At 49.2% G+C, this 18,025-nt stretch overlaps 1 protein-coding gene across 1 annotated transcript; it reads left to right on the top strand.

Moving 5' to 3' along the window:
- Window positions 1–2,243: 2,243 nt before the first annotated feature.
- Window positions 2,244–16,661, top strand: crispld2 (cysteine-rich secretory protein LCCL domain containing 2). The gene is made up of 15 exons (XM_047042549.1): window positions 2,244–2,484; window positions 4,908–5,292; window positions 7,066–7,184; window positions 7,891–8,023; window positions 9,780–9,895; window positions 10,423–10,523; window positions 10,635–10,841; window positions 10,938–10,998; window positions 11,075–11,141; window positions 11,230–11,360; window positions 11,535–11,578; window positions 11,737–11,809; window positions 12,082–12,157; window positions 13,584–13,714; window positions 14,792–16,661. Exons 2-15 carry the CDS (start codon window positions 5,008–5,010, stop codon window positions 14,841–14,843), a joined length of 1,596 nt encoding a protein of 531 aa, XP_046898505.1. The 5' UTR covers window positions 2,244–2,484; window positions 4,908–5,007; the 3' UTR covers window positions 14,844–16,661.
- Window positions 16,662–18,025: the final 1,364 nt, after the last annotated feature.

Raw genomic sequence — 18,025 nt, 5'->3', positions numbered from 1 at the left:
TGTTACTGTGGTTACCTTAACGTTGTTTTGTTTGGCCTTATCAGAGCTCTGCAGCTCATTTATTGGCGATAAGTGAGAAGTCATTCAAACAGGGGTGTTCGGTTCGTAGTGAAGGTGGCCGAGGATGCTGCTATTTCCAGTTTGGCAGCACCCCACTCATCATCCTCAGCCCCGGGCAGACATGGGAGTATGGAAGCCTGCTTCTGGCAGGAAGGTGACAGCCCCGGCACCCAGACTAGGGAGTTCCTCTGGGTCGGGGTCAGCAATGATTTAAGAAACCGTCAGGAGGAAATGAAAGCAGGCCCGTCTCACAGTACATTAGTCTGTACATAGCAAGCACCTGAATCCATGAGACTTATTCTAGGCAAGCGTCCCAGAACTACTGCACATGTCAGGATAACGGTTGGGAAAGAGACATGTTAATGCCATGGCTAAATGACTCTCACTCTGTGTTAAGCCAGTCAAGCCCAGATGCGCATCATACTAACCTCAAGGGTCTAACAGTAGGATGTCTTGCTGAGTCAACCAGACATAAACGCAATAAAACCACGTGTTTGCTTCAGTAAGCTAATCATTCCTTAAACACTAAGCCCATTTGCAGATGGTAAGTGGCCTGTTTGAAAAGATTTGCCTCTTTTACCTGTGTGGTCTGATTGTAACCTTAGGAGACTGCTGCAGGGCTTTGCTCCTTTGCTGTAGTTGCTTGGCTGGTGTACTAAGGTAACAGCGTTTGTTAGGGGAAGAGGCTAGTTAGTCTGGCGCATGTTCCCAACGAACTGCCCATGTGTCCAACCAGCCCTGTTTATCTGCTTCCATTCTCAGTAAAAGCACTCCCTGAAAAATGCCAGGAGCCTGAATGCTGCCAGAGATGTACTTTAGGATGAACCTAAACCTATAAAACAGTAGATATAACTTGAAGTTATATGACGGCCCAATTCATCATCTTTTCAGCACATTAAAAACCCTCAGCTCCTCTGTGCTGCATTGCCAGCTCGTAGTCCATGCATGTCGTCTCTGTGCCAGTGGTTCTAACTTGTTTCGAAGTGTCTCAGTACTGGACCCTGTTTGTGAGTGAGCTTTTCTTGTGATGCAGAGCCAAAGGAAGCCTAACGAACTTGGTTTGTCATCTCTGTCTTTAACAAACACACCCAGCTGCCCCCTGTGTGGGGTCCCCTGTGGGCCCCCCGTGTTTACACTGTCGTCTGATCTGGACCGAGCAGCCAGTCTATACATCTTAAGGTCTATGTCAACACTGAGGATGGCCTATACCGCATTCAAAGGTTCTGTGCTCCTCTGTATTGATATTCTAGTGAATGTTTGGACTTGTGTAGTTTGTATGTTTGTACTGGAACAAGATCTACGGTACATGAGCTGGTGTGCTGTAGGTGTGCAGTGTTAGCACTGGGAGGTGTCTAGTGTCCTAATGTTGCTACTGTATTGTGCTAAATATAATGTGTCGAATTTCTCTTGGAATTCCTAATTTGATGGGAGCTTCCATGCCTGGAGGTATTGCCAACAGCAAGGTGAGCTCCCCCCTTAGTTATGGATTCATTAGAGAGGATGGAGATGTGCCATAGACAAAGAAAATAGAAAGAAATCAAAAGATAAAGAGAGAGAGATGTATTTACATTTACAAATGAGGTATTATAAATTCGGTCATGCAGGTGAACTGCAGCTGAACTGTTTGCAAATGCAGCCTCTTCGACCACGAGCAAAGGGCTGAACATTTTTGTGGTGTTTCATCTGGTCAACATTCTCTACCTGTAACAGAGAGGAACATGTTTTTATTAGCTTCACAATAGGCAGCGACGAGAATAAAACATCAAATTATGATAGCCTACATACAGAGAGGATTTGGTTGAGCTGATGATCGTCCGGTAACAATGTGGTGATTAAACTGATGAGCTATTGTGTGATGTGTGCAGTACTCGGACACAGAAGCACTCCAGCCTTCACGTGAAAAAATGATGCTAGGTTATTAACCTTTCCAGTGAATACTTGAGGTTTAGCGCCTGTGTATGAAAGTTAAGTTACTTTGCGCGTTATTTCGTAATTCAGACTATTGTCGCAGAGTAGTAAAAATCTGACTCAGAGAAAATTTAACTACGTATTTTCTTCGTAATGATTTACATACTTTGCGTTTTCATTTCGACATCACTCGTCAGCGCTTGTGATCCTTGCCAAGAACATAGCCTTCTTGAAAGGGGCTGGTTTGTGGGGGAGAGTAGGATGAATTAGGAATTTCTTTTCTTTTTTCATCTTCAAACTTCTTGACCGGGGTCTCCCTCACTATATAAGGCACTGAGGAGCTGCTGGAAGTCAGTCTGAAGTCACAAAGTTCCTCTAACCTGCAGAACCACAGCCACCGAGCCAAGCAGTCCAGCAGCACTGTCCAAAGGAAAATAATCTATCTGCGCTGAGGAGAAAACTCTTGAAATTCCCCAAATCAACTTTGGATAATTTCCAGATATACTAGCGATTGAGGTAATTATGATGCCTTACTTTTGGTTAAATTATGCAATTTATTTAATACTATATTGAGGGGAAGGTGATGAATAGTGATATCTCATAAAAGTGAGTGCATTATTGATTATTCAACGCTCACACACCGCCAAAATATATTTAGTATGTCAGTAATTTAATATAACGCTAGAACATTTTATTCCATATTTGGGTATTAAAAATGGATGAACTATTCTCAAGACTCCTTATCATAGTAACATGTATTTGTCTGACTCCTTGAGTGTCAAGGAAAATAGAGAGTGAGCACCTGAGGAGATGAAATGTATTCTAGCCAGACTCATTCACCAGCCAGTAAATGTATGCGCTAGTCATATGGGACACAAAATCCTTCTCACCATCCACTTATGCACGGCAGGCATACATCCCAGTCTGTTCCTCCTCTTTTCTGCTGCCGTCAGAAAAATAAGACTCTCTAACAGTGGCGTTGCCACATACAAATGTGTACATCCACACAGAACCGAAGCTGTTATGGAGATGGAGTAGTATTTAAGAGCCAAGTCTGTGAGGTGTGGTTGTATTTAATAGTTGTGTTTTGGTATGATGCCTTCTCCCATAGCCTCGGGGGCAGTGGAGGACAGTTGTTGCAGAGACACCAGGTCAGGCTGCACCAGGTTCAACGCCCATGAGCCCATGTTTACGTTGGCCAGGCAACCTGAGTGTGTGTGAGAGCCCTCTCTGCACTGTCTGCCACCGGGGTATAAAATTCATGAGAGCGATGAGAAGGGCCCAGAAATAAAGGATGGTGGAGGCTTGGTGTGAGAAGGGCTGCAGGGGGGGGGGATGGGCTACCGGCTGGCTTCCAGCAGCCCCTGGGCCCATTGCTGGCACAGGAACAGTGTGTTGACATAGACCGGGCGTCAGACCTCATGCCGCCTTTCCAGGCAGAGAGGATAGAAGGATGCAGTGAGTGCCATGAGTGTAAGACCATGCTCCTCCTCTCCTCTCACCATCCCTCTCTCTCTCTCTCTCTCTCTCTCTCTCTCTCCCCTCTCTCTCTCTCTCTCTCTCTCTCTCTCTCTCTCTCTCTCTCTCTCTCTCTCTCTCTCTCTCTCTCTCTCTCTCGCTCTCTCTCTCCGCTCTCTCTCTCTCTCTCTCTCTCTCTCTCTCTCTCTCTCTCTCTCTCTCTCTCTCTCTCTCGCTCTCTCTCTCTCGCTCTCTCTCTCTCTCTCTCTCTCTCTCTCTCTCTCTCTCTCTCTCTCTCTCTCTCTCTCCCTCTCTCTCTCTCTCTCTCTCTCTCTCTCTCTCTCTCTCTCTCTCTCTCTCCTCTCCCTCTCTCTCTCTCTCTCTCTCTCTCTCTCTCTCTCTCTCTCTCACCCCATGTCTCTCTCTCCTACAGGATAATTGGGCAGTCTTACTGTTTGTCCTAATCTAGCCTTACCGTGACTGAGGCCAGTGCACGTGGATCTCAAAGTTGAGCCTGCCTCAGGTGATCTTGACCTCGTCTGTCTTGTGATTCTCAATGTCCTCCTCTCTCCCTCTGTGACTGGTCTAATGAGTCGGACAGGTTGCTTAGAGAGTTGGAGTGATGAGGATGGTGAAGGTTCTGATGAGGACAAGCTTGTATTCTCTAGTCAATTCTGGGCTTTGAGCCCAGGGCCATGAACCTGGCTGATTACTGTCTTTCTAGTGAAATAAAAAGTCACTCCAGTATCCAATTTGGTCAGGGAAACTGAACGACTTTAATTACGCACTATTCATGTTTACTGATAGGTTAGAAGTCCAAAGCACAAATAAAACAACCAGTAATTAACAAAGACAAATTCCTAATGCAAGTCAATACCTTAAAATAGGCTTGGAGAGGATTTGGTTGAGCTTATGATCATCCGGTAACAATGTGGTGACGAGAAATTGTCCTATGGGAGCAGTACTCGGGAACAGAAGTACTTCAATTCCCTGTGGAGTGATACTGCTGGGTCACTAACCTTTCCAGTAACTTGTGGTTTGGATTGATGTCACTTCCGTGTCGGGGAATGATGCAACATCCAGTTTAAGATGGATCCCTCTTGAGTGTGTCTGTTGTGTGGCAACCACCATCTCCAGCAGATCATCACGGCAGTCCTTCAGACTGATGTTCGGCTGAGTTCTGCAGTGTCCCAGTGTGTTTGACTATGCCCTGATTCACTCCGTTTGGAATTGCAAATGAGACAGAGGCAATAGCAATTCAGATGTTTGCTACCCAGCATTCGGCGCCAGGGTTTGGGTGTTTGTGTGTGTGTGAGCTGTGTTTAAGCATGTGCCTGTCGGCCTGCTCATGTGCTCTGCTCTGTATCCTACCTTGTTGGCTGGTAGCTTCCCAGCGAGGCCGGCTTCCAGTGAGGCCGGCTTCCAGCGAGGCCGGCTCCCAGCGAGGACGGAGGCTCACAGAGGCTGTTTTCTCCCCACAGATCAGGTCTGCAGCCCAGTGCAGCAGAGCTCACACAAGGCTGCCCACTGTTGTCCGCCCAGAGCCAGACCCAGAGCCCGCCTCGCAGACCCAAGCCAGCAATGACTCCTGTTGCCATGGCATGGCTGCCAGCCCTCTCCCTCAGCCTCTCCCTGGCTGTCCTGCTGCTCTCTGCCATGGACACAGCTGCCCTCTTCCTGCCAGAGTCGGCTGAGCTCAGGCAGTTGCTGAGCCGGTACCAGGATTCGGACCAGAACAGCACCGGCAACACAGTGGGCAGTAGGACCCGGCGGGCCATCCAGTGGTCAGACCGCGACGAGATCCTCCAACTGCACAACAAGTTGAGGGGAGGAGTCTACCCCACTGCCTCCAACATGGAGTACATGGTGAGACACACTGCACGGCTTGCCATGATAGCCCTTATCTGCTCTTGTCAGCTACCACCAACAGTCTAGCAATCTACAGAGCTCCGAAATCTCCGTCATACAAGTTTATGCATCAAGGTGTAATTCATGGAACTGCGGACATGAACTAGACCTAGACTCATCAAATCTGATGTTTTAGCGATGAATTGGAATTGCTGGCTCTCCAAAATAGAGTTTGTCAAATGAACCCCAGTGTGACAAATGAATGCAGGGTCTGTTGACGTGAACTTGTCAGACACATGGTGCCCTACATCTAGGTGAGTGTTTACGGGCCCCGGGTCAACGCTCCACCACAATGACAGGGTAGTGGTTGGACCACAAAGCCTTTCTCTCCCCATGGAAAAGATGAACTCATACCAAAGAGCTGTGCCAGCCAGCTTTCATAGTGGGATAATTGCCCTGATCCTACACTAAATGCTGAGAAAGGGAGCGAGAGACAGAGAGAAAGACAGAATTACTGAGCGATGGTGGGTCAGGGGAGGACAGAGGGAGTGAAGGAGGCCAGATTTGCCCGCGGAGGAGTAGTGAATTGCTTCGCGGTAGCAGAGAGGTGGGACGGAAGGGAGGGAAAGGGGTTACGGACGAGCGAGAAGAGGAGAGCTATGGCGAGCCATTGTGTACCGAGAACCATGGATGTTATTGAGAGAGACAATGTTTACAGAATGTGGTGACCGGGCAAGTGGGTTCTAATGTACTTTGGACGGCCAGGCATGGGGGATTGTGGTTAATGTAGTACAGATGTAGCAGTGACCGTGTGGTGGTCTGTGTGACTGCAGCGTGGTTAGGAGAGCGGAGGAAGAGGCCCCCGGGTCCCTCCCCATCCTCGTCCCTGCCAGGCCCCAGGAACGCTGGCTAGCGCTGGACCCCCGGCCCAGGGTTCCAGCCTAGAGTGGGCTGTGAGCACTATGTGTGTGTGTGTGTATGTAGTGGTGACCACCAAGGGGGCCTGGAAATGTACTGAGTGGCACTGTAAGGAGCCACACTGTGCAGAATTACTCCTCCCACCCTTCCCCCCTCCTGGTGGTGAGAAGGGGCACAGATGACGAGGTGTCAACCCCCTGCCCTCCCACCTCTCCACAGGTAGAGAGAAACCCACTAAGGAAACTGAGCTAATTCTGCTGTGATTGCTGGGGATTTGTAGTGGACCAGAGCCAGACTCCCCTCACGTGTCCTGAGCACCAGTTATTCTTGTGTCCGGCTCTTTGTCAGCTCTCCTGGTTGGAGGAGGAAGAGGGGAGGGCAGTGGCCTTACTCGCATGTACAATGCCATTGTTCTAACACTGAGAAATCCTGAGCTGCATTAGTTAGTAAGTCAAGTTTATTTGGATAGCACTTCTCGCAGATAAAAAGCACAAAGTGCTTCACACCAAAATACAATATAACACTACAAAAAATACATAGAAATAGAAACATGACAAACAACCATAAAAGAACCCTCAACTGACTAAAAGCCTGCTTGAATAGCAAAGTCTTGAGTTGCTTTTTAAAAGCTTCGACAGAAGTTGCACACCGTAGGAAGGGAGGCAAGGCATCCCACAACCTAGGGGCCACTGCTCGGAATGAATCGATCCCCTCTAGTTTTAAAATGAGTACAGGGAACCATTAAAAGCTTCTGGCCCAAGTCTGGCCCATTCTAGTAAAGTGCATGTACAATGGGTTGGTTTCTGCTGCATTGCTACTGCATCTGTATTGAAATGAATGTGTGTGTGTGTGTGTGTGTGTGTGTGTGTGCAGGTGTGGGATGATGAGCTGGAGCGCTCCGCCACTCACTGGGCTGAGGAGTGCCAGTGGGAACATGGACCTCAGGATCTGCTCATGTCAATCGGACAGAACCTGGCTGTTCACTGGGGCAGGTGAGACAACACACACACACACACACAAACACACATTGTACACTATGCATTGTGTCTGACTCGGAGAACGCTGTCATTGCATTTTCCTTTGGAGAGCTGCAAAGTTGCAACTTTTGCAATTGAATCGTTGTTTGCACGGCAACCTTTTGTGTGTGGGTGTGCTCTAGTGTTCTGTGTGTGCTCACGCTGTTGCAGCCCGACAGTGGGGCTCTTTGTGTGTGCCAGTGGACAGCTCCCCTCAGCAGGTGTCCTTCCAGGAATCTGCTCTCATTCTCACAGCCCCTCCCCCTCCCTCCCCCCCTCCCCCCACTCTCCCCCCACCGCTCTCCCTCTCTCTTCTGATGCCAACACTGGCATTGACCTGTTTTTCTGCCTTCCTCTCTGCTGTCTGGCTGTGAGCTCAGCACTTTTCACTACCGTAAAAAGAAATGTTTACAATGAAGGGCCATCATTGATTCGTCAGGCTGTGGAGGCATGTTTAGTTTAGGTAATTCTATTCCAGTGGAGCTCCGGCTCTCTAGCGCTGGAGCTGAACAAGCTGCGGGTGTGCATGCCCGATCAGAACCCGACTCAACAGCTAGGGGCGCTGGGGGCCAAAGCACCTAGAAGAGCCCCGTCTCAGATCTCTCCCCTGGATGTCCTGACGTGCAGCCGGAGCTCTCTGTGCTGTCGAAGCAGGGTGTGACTGTGTGCCGCTGTCCTGCAGGTACCGCTCCCCAGCCTACCACGTCCAGGCCTGGTATGACGAGGTGAAGGACTACACGTACCCCTACCCCCACGAATGCAACCCCTGGTGCCCCGAGCGCTGCTCAGGGCCCATGTGCACCCACTACACCCAGGTGAGCCTCACCGTCGACGAGCACCCCAGTGCTGGAGATAGACTGACGAGCCTGACGAGTTTGTGACCTGAGTTCTCTCAACCCTTCCTCTCAGAAAAGCAAGATACTTGAACGCTCCCTGGCCTCGGAGGATCTTTATTGAGCTTCAGCTGTCTTTCACGCGTTTCCTTTGAACCAGCATCGTTTATCTCCATGGGTGAAGCCTGTGATGTGTCGGTCCGCCCATGCGGTTCCTCTTTAGACAGGTGGTGGAGGTGCGTGGCAGATGTGGCCTTCATAGGTGAGGCTGTCCATAACTCAGGGACTGTCCGATATACCAACAGGTGGCGAGCAGAACACTGGCTCACAACACAGGGCGCACACCGGCTCAGGGTCAGGGTCGGAGACGGAGAGAGACAGAAGTTTGGTGCCACTAAACGCGTCGAGAAGAGTGGAAAGTTTGAAAAAAATGAAAAAAAGATTTCTGGAGAGGGAGTAAGCTGTAAACAGGAAGAGAGGGGTTTGGAGTGAACCAGTGGAGAGAGAGGAAGCGAGAGGGGGAAAACAGTAGGACAGGGGAAGATGGAAGGACAGAGAGAGAGAGAGAGAGAGAGAGAGAGAGAGAGAGAGAGAGAGAGAGAGTTGGCCTCCTCTCCCCACAGACTTTACTCAGAATCTTGGATGGGGTTTGTGAAAACAGGCTAACCCTTCCCACTGTGTTGACAGTAAAGGCAGGTCAGTAGGATCTGGAGGCCATTCCCAGACACGCCAATCAGTGCTGTGCTTGACCTGGATCCCGAATGCAGGGAACAATGCCAAATACGGGCACCCTCTCCTCGTTTTGGTCTTTCGTTTCCTGGGATGTGGGAAGATGATCCTGACCATTGCTGATAAGCTAGGCTAGCTCCTCGGTCAGCTATCACAGTCCGTCTCCAGGGTTGACAGGGATCCCCAACACCAGCTGCGTCTCTCACCCCTTCTGCGGCTGCTTCTGAGTCTCTGCTGAGTAACTGACTGAAGTCTGAACGGCTCCTTGCCTCCGCTTGGCCCAGGAACGGGATGCACATTCCTGAAAGGGAGGGAGGGAGGGGTGATTCAGTGAGAAAGCTACAGAGGAGAAAAGTGGAGTTGGATTTTTGGAAAACCCACTGTACAGTAACAGGAAGTTAGCACTGTAATCCCATGTGTAGAATGACCGCCAGACAGGTTTTCAATTGGTGCCATAGCTTGACATTCGACGAGCCGTACTATTGACAGAGGAAGTGGTCCTACCAAGAGTTCACTTTGTTCGATCCAAACGACCGTGATCATTTATTTATCCTGCCGAAGGGGACCCGGAGAACGATCACAGAGTGTCACAGGAGACAAACTGTGGTCACGCTCCAGGTACGTCTCCCTCCTCTGACTGGGTCTGAATGAAAGAGCGGTCTCTTCTCCTGGCTCCTCCAGCCCCTACGGCCCCCGCGGCCCCATCAATCTGGCCCTGCATGGGAGCCACTTCCTGTGGCCACACTGACAGATCTATGAGGGGGAGAGGTGTACAGAGAGAACGAAGGGGAAACAGAATGGTGGGAGTTCTCAGGTCTACTGTAACATAGTGCTTCCTACCGCCCTTTGAGCCTCTCTCTCGGACTGGCCCCTTGCGAAGCCTCGAGTGGAAATACTCTGTGTGCATGACATTCTTACATGTAGTTACATAATACCTCCATAAAGGTCCTGCCAGTGTGAACAGCCTTGCATGGGGACGTGTGTTGTGACTCCAGTGTTGTCGTTGCAGCTGGTCTGGGCCACCACGAGCAGGGTGGGCTGTGCCGTGCACCTGTGTCCGAGGATGAACGTGTGGGGAGAAATGTGGGAGAACGCTCTCTACCTGGTCTGCAACTACTCGCCCAAGTAAGACCAACACTCTCCTCTCACGTCCCTCCAGTCGTCCGCCCCTCTGGTGTCTGGCGGGCCTGTTTACAGTCTCCTTCCTGTCCGCCACATGCTGTGGGCTGTGTGTGGAGCAAACACCAAACCCCAGTCAGCTCACACGGGACAATATGAATTCTTTCGGTGTAATGTTCCTGAAAACGTGTTTTCCTAAGAGGGCGCAGTAGGTATGACACATTGAGGCGGGGAAAAATTCCATTCCCCGCGTTAGAATAGAACAATAATGAAGGAGAAGGAAAGTCCAACAGGACCAGAGGAGTCTCGTGTTCCAGACAGCCCTAATGATTTGATTGCAAGCGGAACAGCGGGTAGTATTTTCATTAGTTTGTTGGACAGTTTTAAGAGCGAGTGCGAGCGCACGATTGTGTGTGTGTAGGTGGGTGATAATGTGACGAGGGCGTATGGATAATTGTGAAGCTCTGTGCCCAGCCGTGCTTGAGTGCTGATTCATTTGCTGAGTCATCCTAAACACCGGTTTCCGTCTCCAGGGGCAACTGGATCGGGGAGGCTCCCTACCAACATGGCCGCCCGTGCTCCCAGTGCCCCCCCAGTTATGGGGGAGGATGCAGGGATAATCTCTGCTACAAGGGTGAGCACACACTTCCTGGGGTTGTCATTGGGATGGAGCTGTTGAGAAAGTGATGACGTTTTTTGACATCTCCAGCTGCTTTCTGTCCCGCTGCTTCTCTGTGTGCCTCAGGAGCCTCTCAGCGCTCAGAGACAGAGGACATGAACGAGGTGGAGAAGGCCCAGGTGCCCGTTCCCCCTCGCACCACCACAGTCAAACCCAAACCCAAACCCAGGCCTGCTGCTCCCAAAAAGCCCTCGTCTCCCAAAGTGTCTCCCAACCCTAGATCGTCCTCTCCCAAGCCCTCCAACCCTAAACCGGCCGGCAGCACCTTCCTGGGTAAGTGACACGTGAATCTCTGAAGAAACCGTGGAATGAATCCACGCCCGGGGTCGCGGCACGATTTCAAGGATTTGTGCGCTTCGATTTTTGCAGCTCAGAACATCAAGTGTGAGACGAGAATGCGTGACAAGTGCAAAGGAGCAACCTGCAACAGGTCTGTGTTTGGTCCGCTCTCCCTGTTAGTACGTTTGGTTCTCAGCCCATGCCTAACCCTCCTCATCTCTCGACAGGTTCAACTGTCCGGCCAACTGTCTGAACAAGAAAGGCAAAGTGTGGGGGACCCTTTTCTACGACGTGGTAAATATTCAGACCACAGAACACAGCCTACGGTATGCAATGGACTCTGTTCTAGGTATTGATATTGTGTGTACTCTCGATGGTTCAGCAATCCAGTATTTGTCGCGCTGCGATGCACTACGGCATCATCGATAACAGCGGAGGTCTGGTCGACACCACCAGGAAAGACAAGCTTCCGTTCTTCGTCAAGGCCACGAAGAACGGCGTCGAATCTTTCAGGTAGATGTTTCTGCTGTGATTTTTCTTCTTCTTCTGCTGTGATTTTTCTTCTTCTTCTGCTCAGATATTTATGCTTAGGTCCCCTGAAGTATTGCAGTCTATGAGGCAACACTGATGCAATATTAGTGCAACAAGGGATTTTCTTGCCTGACTGACTGACATCTTTCTCCACAGTAAATACAAGCCTGGCAATGCGTTTGTGGTGGCCAAAGTGGAAAGTAAGTCAAACAGTGTTTGTGTAGATGAAGTGGAGCAAGGACTTTTTTTATGACACTGTGCTTAATGTCTGGTGCAGATGGTGATGATGTGCTCCTCTCCCCCCCCCTACCCCTCTCTCTCTCTCTCTCTCTCTGTCTCTCTCTCTCTCTTCCCCCAGGACAGTCTGTGGACTGCTATGCCACCGTGGCAGAGATCTGCCCATTCAAGAGGCCCTCTTCCAACTGCCCCAGGTGCCCAGCTCACACCCACTGTGTTCACTCACTGAGCCGAAGGAAATGACTGCTCGATGACACACCTTGTACATAAGCCCTGCATCGTCATCATCTTCGATCATTTTAACAGAGCAGGCAGTTTAGTGACCCCAGCCAACTAATACAAACACTCTCGACATGATATTTCTGTAGCATACATTATTGACACGCTATTTCTGTAGCAGACATGATTGCATGGTCCTCCACACCTGTGCTCTTAGATTCTAATTCATGCTCTTAATGTTCCTCAGAGTTCTCTGTCCGGCCAACTGTAAGAGTGAACCTTCCTACTGGGCGCCTGTGATTGGCAACAACATCTACACAGATGTAAGTGCTGTACCTGTTCCCCCTCCTCACCGAGGACCGCATGTCCTGCTCAGACCTCAACGTGACCACGTTCGCCAGCCGTGAACACGGAGGGTCTCCGAGGTCAAGCGGTTCATGTCCTCTGGGCCTGCTTGGCTCCCACACACAGACAGACAGACCTCAGTGTGCCAGTGTGCTCCCTGGAGATGCTCCTCTGAAGCTGGGAGCTGATTTATGCTGGGCAGCACACGAGTGTGGTCCAGTCCCCTGGAGCACCCGAGAGACCGTGATGTCTTTGTGGTGGGAGAACCCAGAGAGCGGCCTCCGAACAGCAGTGTGAACATGCTGGGATTGGGAACCATGGTGAGCCCAGGCCCCGTAATGAGTCTCCCAGTGCTGGGCTTGACCACACACAGCTGCTTGGCCTTGGCTGGCTGAGAACTGGCCCAGGAACGTGCCTGAGGCCTGGGCCTAGTCCTGGAGGAGAGAACCTTTTGAACTAGCAAGGAGGAATGAGACAGGGCACGCCAATAACCCTCGGGTTACCCGTGTGAACAGCAGCCACTGTTAGAGCCACTGTTACAACTCTCACTGTGTCTTAGTCCATTTTAAAACTTTGAAAACATTTTCGACCTGGGATGGAAGTGAGGTTTGAAACAAGTATTCAGTTGTAACAGAGTTGGACTTGTTACAGCACATTACAGTTTGTTGGCGCTTTTTTCTTGGTTGAGCTTTGGACATGTTGGACATGGACTTTTTCGATTTCCAGGGCCCCGAGTGTGATTCGAGCTTTAACACTCACAGCATCAGCACCAGCCAGCGACTACAGCTGACAGTAGAAGGAGTACAGGAGTAAAGTAGAGTACACATACAGTGTGGTGCTGCTGGACATGACTGCAGGAGTTGGCTGAAGGCCAGCAGGCAGATATATGCAGCTTGGCCAGACTCAGCTGCAGAGCTGTTTGTCAAGTGAGCTGTGGAGGAGTGTGGCCTATGTTAGGAATGACCAGAGAACTGAATGAACCCTCCAGGGGGGTGATGAGAGCCCTGGGCTGACACACACGGGAGCCAGGCATGGTGGTTCAGACAGGAGTTTGACCCTCACTTAGTGTGTGTCACTTGACACTGCGCCTAACTCAAGGATTGCTGTTGGCGATAGTGAAGGTTGTGATTGGAATGGGAATTTTACATTTACATTTAATATTTTTAGTCATTTAGCAGACGCTCTTAACCAGAGCGACTTACAGTAAGTACAGGGACATTCCCCCCGAGGCAAGTAGGGTGAAGTGCCTTGCCTAAGGACGCAGCGTCATTTGGCACGCCCGGGGAATCGAACCGGCAACCTTCTGATTACTTGCCCGATTCCCTAACCGTTCAGCCACCTGACTCCCATATAGCTCTTGAGGAATAGAACGTAACCCTCTTCACTCCCCCCCTTGTCCATCAGAGCTCCAGCATCTGCAAAGCTGCCATCCACGCAGGAGTGATCAAGGCTGGCGGAGGTCACGTGGACGTTCTGCCTCTGGAAAAGAAGAAAAGCTACGTGGGAGTCCTGAAGAACGGCATTCAGTCTGAAAGGTAGGCCCCTCTCCCACACCCTATAGTACCCCCTCAGCAGTCCTCTCCTCGGCCACCCCTCCCCTGTCAGTCTGTGGCCCGGGCCAGTCGTGCACAGCTCAGGCACGGAAGCCCTTACGGCCAAGTCCATGTTTGGCACGTAGGGGTGCGAGAGTAATGGTGTGGTTTCGCATTGCGGACGGGCCACACATGGACTCTTTGCTTACTTTACCCAGACATTTCAGCGGAGTGTGCAAGGGGCGGCAAAGCCAAAATCAGCTGAGCCTAAGTACTGTGAAATGCGATGCTAGAATCAAAAGGCCTTCACGGCAGGAGCCTCCTCGCCCTTGATGGGATCCCGTACAGGGAGGTCTGTACTGACGAGCCAGGGGGAGCAGGGCAGACCGTGTGGGACAGACTGACACTCGCCTTGCTTCTGACTGCCATCTGAGATGACAAGAGACTTGAGGAAGTAGGGGGGAGCTGGGGGGGGGGGGGGGGGGGGGGGGGGGGGGGGGGGGGGGAGGTAGCTGGGGGGGATGGGAGGGGCAGCAGTAGGAAGTTTGGACAGGTTTCTATTAGGAGGAAGTAATCACAGCCTATCCGGTTACCCCGGGGAATGGGTGGAAAAGCTGTTGGAGGCTGAGTCAGTAGTTCCCTATGTAGATAATGACCCCCTGTCGGATGCCAATGGGACCGGCCTCATCCTGACATTAGTCAGCATGGCATGCCTTCAAGGCCCCTCCACTAATGAAGTCGGAAGAAAAGTCATCAGGCCAGGCACAATAGCCCTATATAGTGGTTGTTGGAAAGGTCAGGAGCTGAAGCCATGGGTAACAATGAGCCAGTGTTGAAGTCCTGTTTCCACCTACGTACGTGTCCCATGATTACCCTGCTCCGCAAAGGTGCTTGTGAGCTTTAGTATGGGCAACTGGTGCCTATGCAGAAAAACGTGAACTGGAGTTAAACGCTCACACACAAATGGATCAGATTTGAACCTGACATCCTGGATTTCGTAGCAGTGTTCTGTCGTTTGCCACTGTCATATGAATGAACATGTCCTTCTCTCCCCCCCCCCCCCCCCCCCCCCCCCTGCAGTAAGACCAACACTGAGGGTGGATCATTCCGGGTCTTTGCTGTAAGGGAGTGAGTCGCTGTTCATCAAGGGCCTCTCACCCACTCTTCCAGCGACAGACAAGGCTTTGGGGTCTGCTCTCAAGAGACAGGAAAGGCCGGCAGGTTTGATGCCGTCTCCAGGGCAACACATCTGTCTGTCTTCTAGCCCCGCCCCTAGGTGGAAGCAGATATTCTTCTTGAACTAACAGACCCGTCTCCCTCTCTGCTAATAAATAGTAACCCAATGCTACAAGGCAGTGGCTAAAATCATGGAACATTCTGTCTCTTCTCCTTTTCAACTTCAGATGTGGATATTACTCTTCTGGGATGCACACGCAGTTAATGAAATATGCTGTGCAATATCAAGACACATCAAACAGCTGGTGCTGAATTATAAGTGTCTTGACAGTTGCAGCTTGATTTCAAATCAAATATGTATATCATATTTTATAGAAATAAAATTGTTATATTGAATGTTTCTATTTTAAAAGCAAATCATTGGTCTTCATACACAGGAATGTTTATTGACACTGTATTTAATCCTTCTGTACAGAGTTTAGGTTTATGTTTTAATGTGATGGTTTTTTACTTTTTTGTTGTGTTCATGTTATATTTGGTAGCCCGCCTATTCTGTTCTTTAACTAAAATACTTTTGCTTTAGGCTCTGATACTTGAGTTAGTTTGTGGATGGCAGGCTTTCTTCTTGAAGCAGACAGACAGACAGACAGACAGACAGACAGACAGACAGACAGACAGACAGACAGACAGACGGAAGCACAGAAAGGCAGCTTAGGAAGGTAGGGAAACAGGGGAGGAGGGAGGGCAAACCTCCAAGGAAAAGAAGTGTTTCCTGAAGAAAGCTGGTAGTGCCTCCAGTGTCAATAATGTGCAGCCGATCTGGTGAAGGAGGAAAAACATTGCAAAAATGTTCTGTCCACTGTGACCTCAAGAGGCAATGGGTGCAAGTTTGGGCAGGGCCTTTGAAAGGATCTATCCAGAATATTCACATTTCATTCACGTTCTTTTTTGAGAAAATGAGAGCGTCTCTCCCTGTATTTATTGTATCTTTTTTCTACCCCACTCTTCTAGTAACATTGTACTCGGTTTCATATTTTCTGTAGATTTAAGCGGTCCCCGCCCAAGACAGGTGAATGTGTAAATGTCCATTGTAGGTATAGGGTAGTCGGGTCATTTGTTGTGTGGGAGAATTGTGAATGTCTGAGCCTATGGTTCTCATCAACAGCTTAGATCAAGTTACCATTCGTGCACTTAGGAATGATTTGTCAAATACTCTCTGCCCACAGTGCACAGATCCTTTAGATCTGTCCTAAAGTATGTCCCTGTACTTAGTATCCTCCAGATAGTCTCACACACAGACGTTATAGAAAAGCACTTATCTTGGAGGCACGCATGGGCGTATTTCAGCCGGAGAAGTCTGCAGATGTCCTTCTGACTGTTGAAATTCAGTCTGGGACTTCATTGTCATGTGAGTGAAGTAGAAACGGTGTAAATGGGCAGACTTTGTTGGTCTGTTGATGGGGAGACTCAGTTTGGATAGAAAGATACATGGAAAGAAGCAAAGCCACCATGATGAATCCCCATCAACCTCTCCTTTTCATGCTTAAACCCTCTCTGATTGGTTATGCTACCTCAGTTCTATCGCCTTGGTAGGTAAATAATAAATGGGGAATCGTATTGGATTGTACAGCTGTGGGAATTGTTTGTAAATACAATGATCTGTGTTTTCTTCCTGTATAAAAAAAGTATAATTTGTTTCTATGGTTTTATACATGCATTCGATGGGTTTTGTACTTTTTGCACAATTTGGAAATAAAGTGATTGAAATATTGAATCATCCTTGTTTTTCATTGTTGTCAGTGCAGTCAGTTATAAAATACACCTTTTCTCAGATCACACGATCTGTCAGGTCTAACAGGGCCATGAAAGACTTCAATCACCACAACCATGAGGGAAATGGAGAGCCAGGCCACACACGATTGGTCCATATTGTCTTTGGAAGAACATCACTGACCACAAGTAAGATGAGGTTCAGACATGATGCAGGAATGAGGTGGAACAAGTTAAAACTACTACACTCTTTTTCAGGATATAGGCTTCATGAATGTAGGCATGTTGACCTATTTCGACTTCGTAGCATGGTGTAACCAAGCTGAATTAGTTAAACTCCTCAGTATGCCATCCACCCGCCCTACCCGTGTAATGAAATTGTTATCTTTTTGGCAGCTGGCTGAAGGTGTGTTTTGCTTGAATCAGAGGAAGTTCGCACCCAAGTGTCGACAAGTGAGGGAGGAAACAATATTGATGAACATCGTAATGACATTGACATCTGTTGCAACTAGTGCACAGTGCCTGTGATGCAGTTGGTGATTAAGATGTCAGTGAGACACACAAACACAGTTTCCGGGAACTATTGATATATAGTGCACAGTGCCCGTGACAAAGAAGGTGATGCCAGTTCTTTTCAGTGGCTTTGGTACCCACAATTCCCAGATTACGAAAGATCAACTGCTAATGCCATTTTGATCAAAATGTACTATAATGGTTCTCTGTAAAATTGTCCTACCCCCACAAACATCTTGACATTTAGTTAGTTCATAATATAAGTAATTACATGCACAATGGTTGAGCCAAAGTCTTACATTATACATAAAGAAAGAGACAGACAATGGCAAGGCCAGTCAGAAAAAAAAGATATGAAGAAATATGCATGCAAGAAATATTTCTAAACAGCCATGAATCGCTCAGTACTCTATCGACTATGTTCAACCAGAATCCTACTGGTTGCCGTGCTGAGCTCCAGCCTCTTGAAATGGCTGGCTGAACCATGCCTGGCTGGCTGTCTTCAGGCTGATTAACATCTGGCTGATGGCTGTTTTACACTCCCAATCAAGTTGAAGTGTGCCTCTCCCTTGGCTGAGAGAGCATTCACTTTGAATGTTGGCACCAGGCTTGTACTTTAAGCACCACTCACCACTTTTAACGTGCCATAATATTTTCCCAAGTAACTCTCAAACATCTGATTGGAAAATGAATAGTAAACAATTGACTGTACTGTATTGGAAACTGAAGTGACTCCTTTCAACTGAACGAAGCCTGTACTGCCCTTTGTTCCTGTCCTCGATTATTTGCTGAATCAGAAACTCCAACAGTTGACATCTTTCCCTCTCTGTATCATCTCTGAACAAAGACACCAGA

This window comes from Hypomesus transpacificus, chromosome 19, assembly GCF_021917145.1.
Source record: "Hypomesus transpacificus isolate Combined female chromosome 19, fHypTra1, whole genome shotgun sequence".
NCBI lineage: Eukaryota > Metazoa > Chordata > Actinopteri > Osmeriformes > Osmeridae > Hypomesus > Hypomesus transpacificus.
This window is presented reverse-complemented; position numbering and strand designations above follow the sequence as displayed.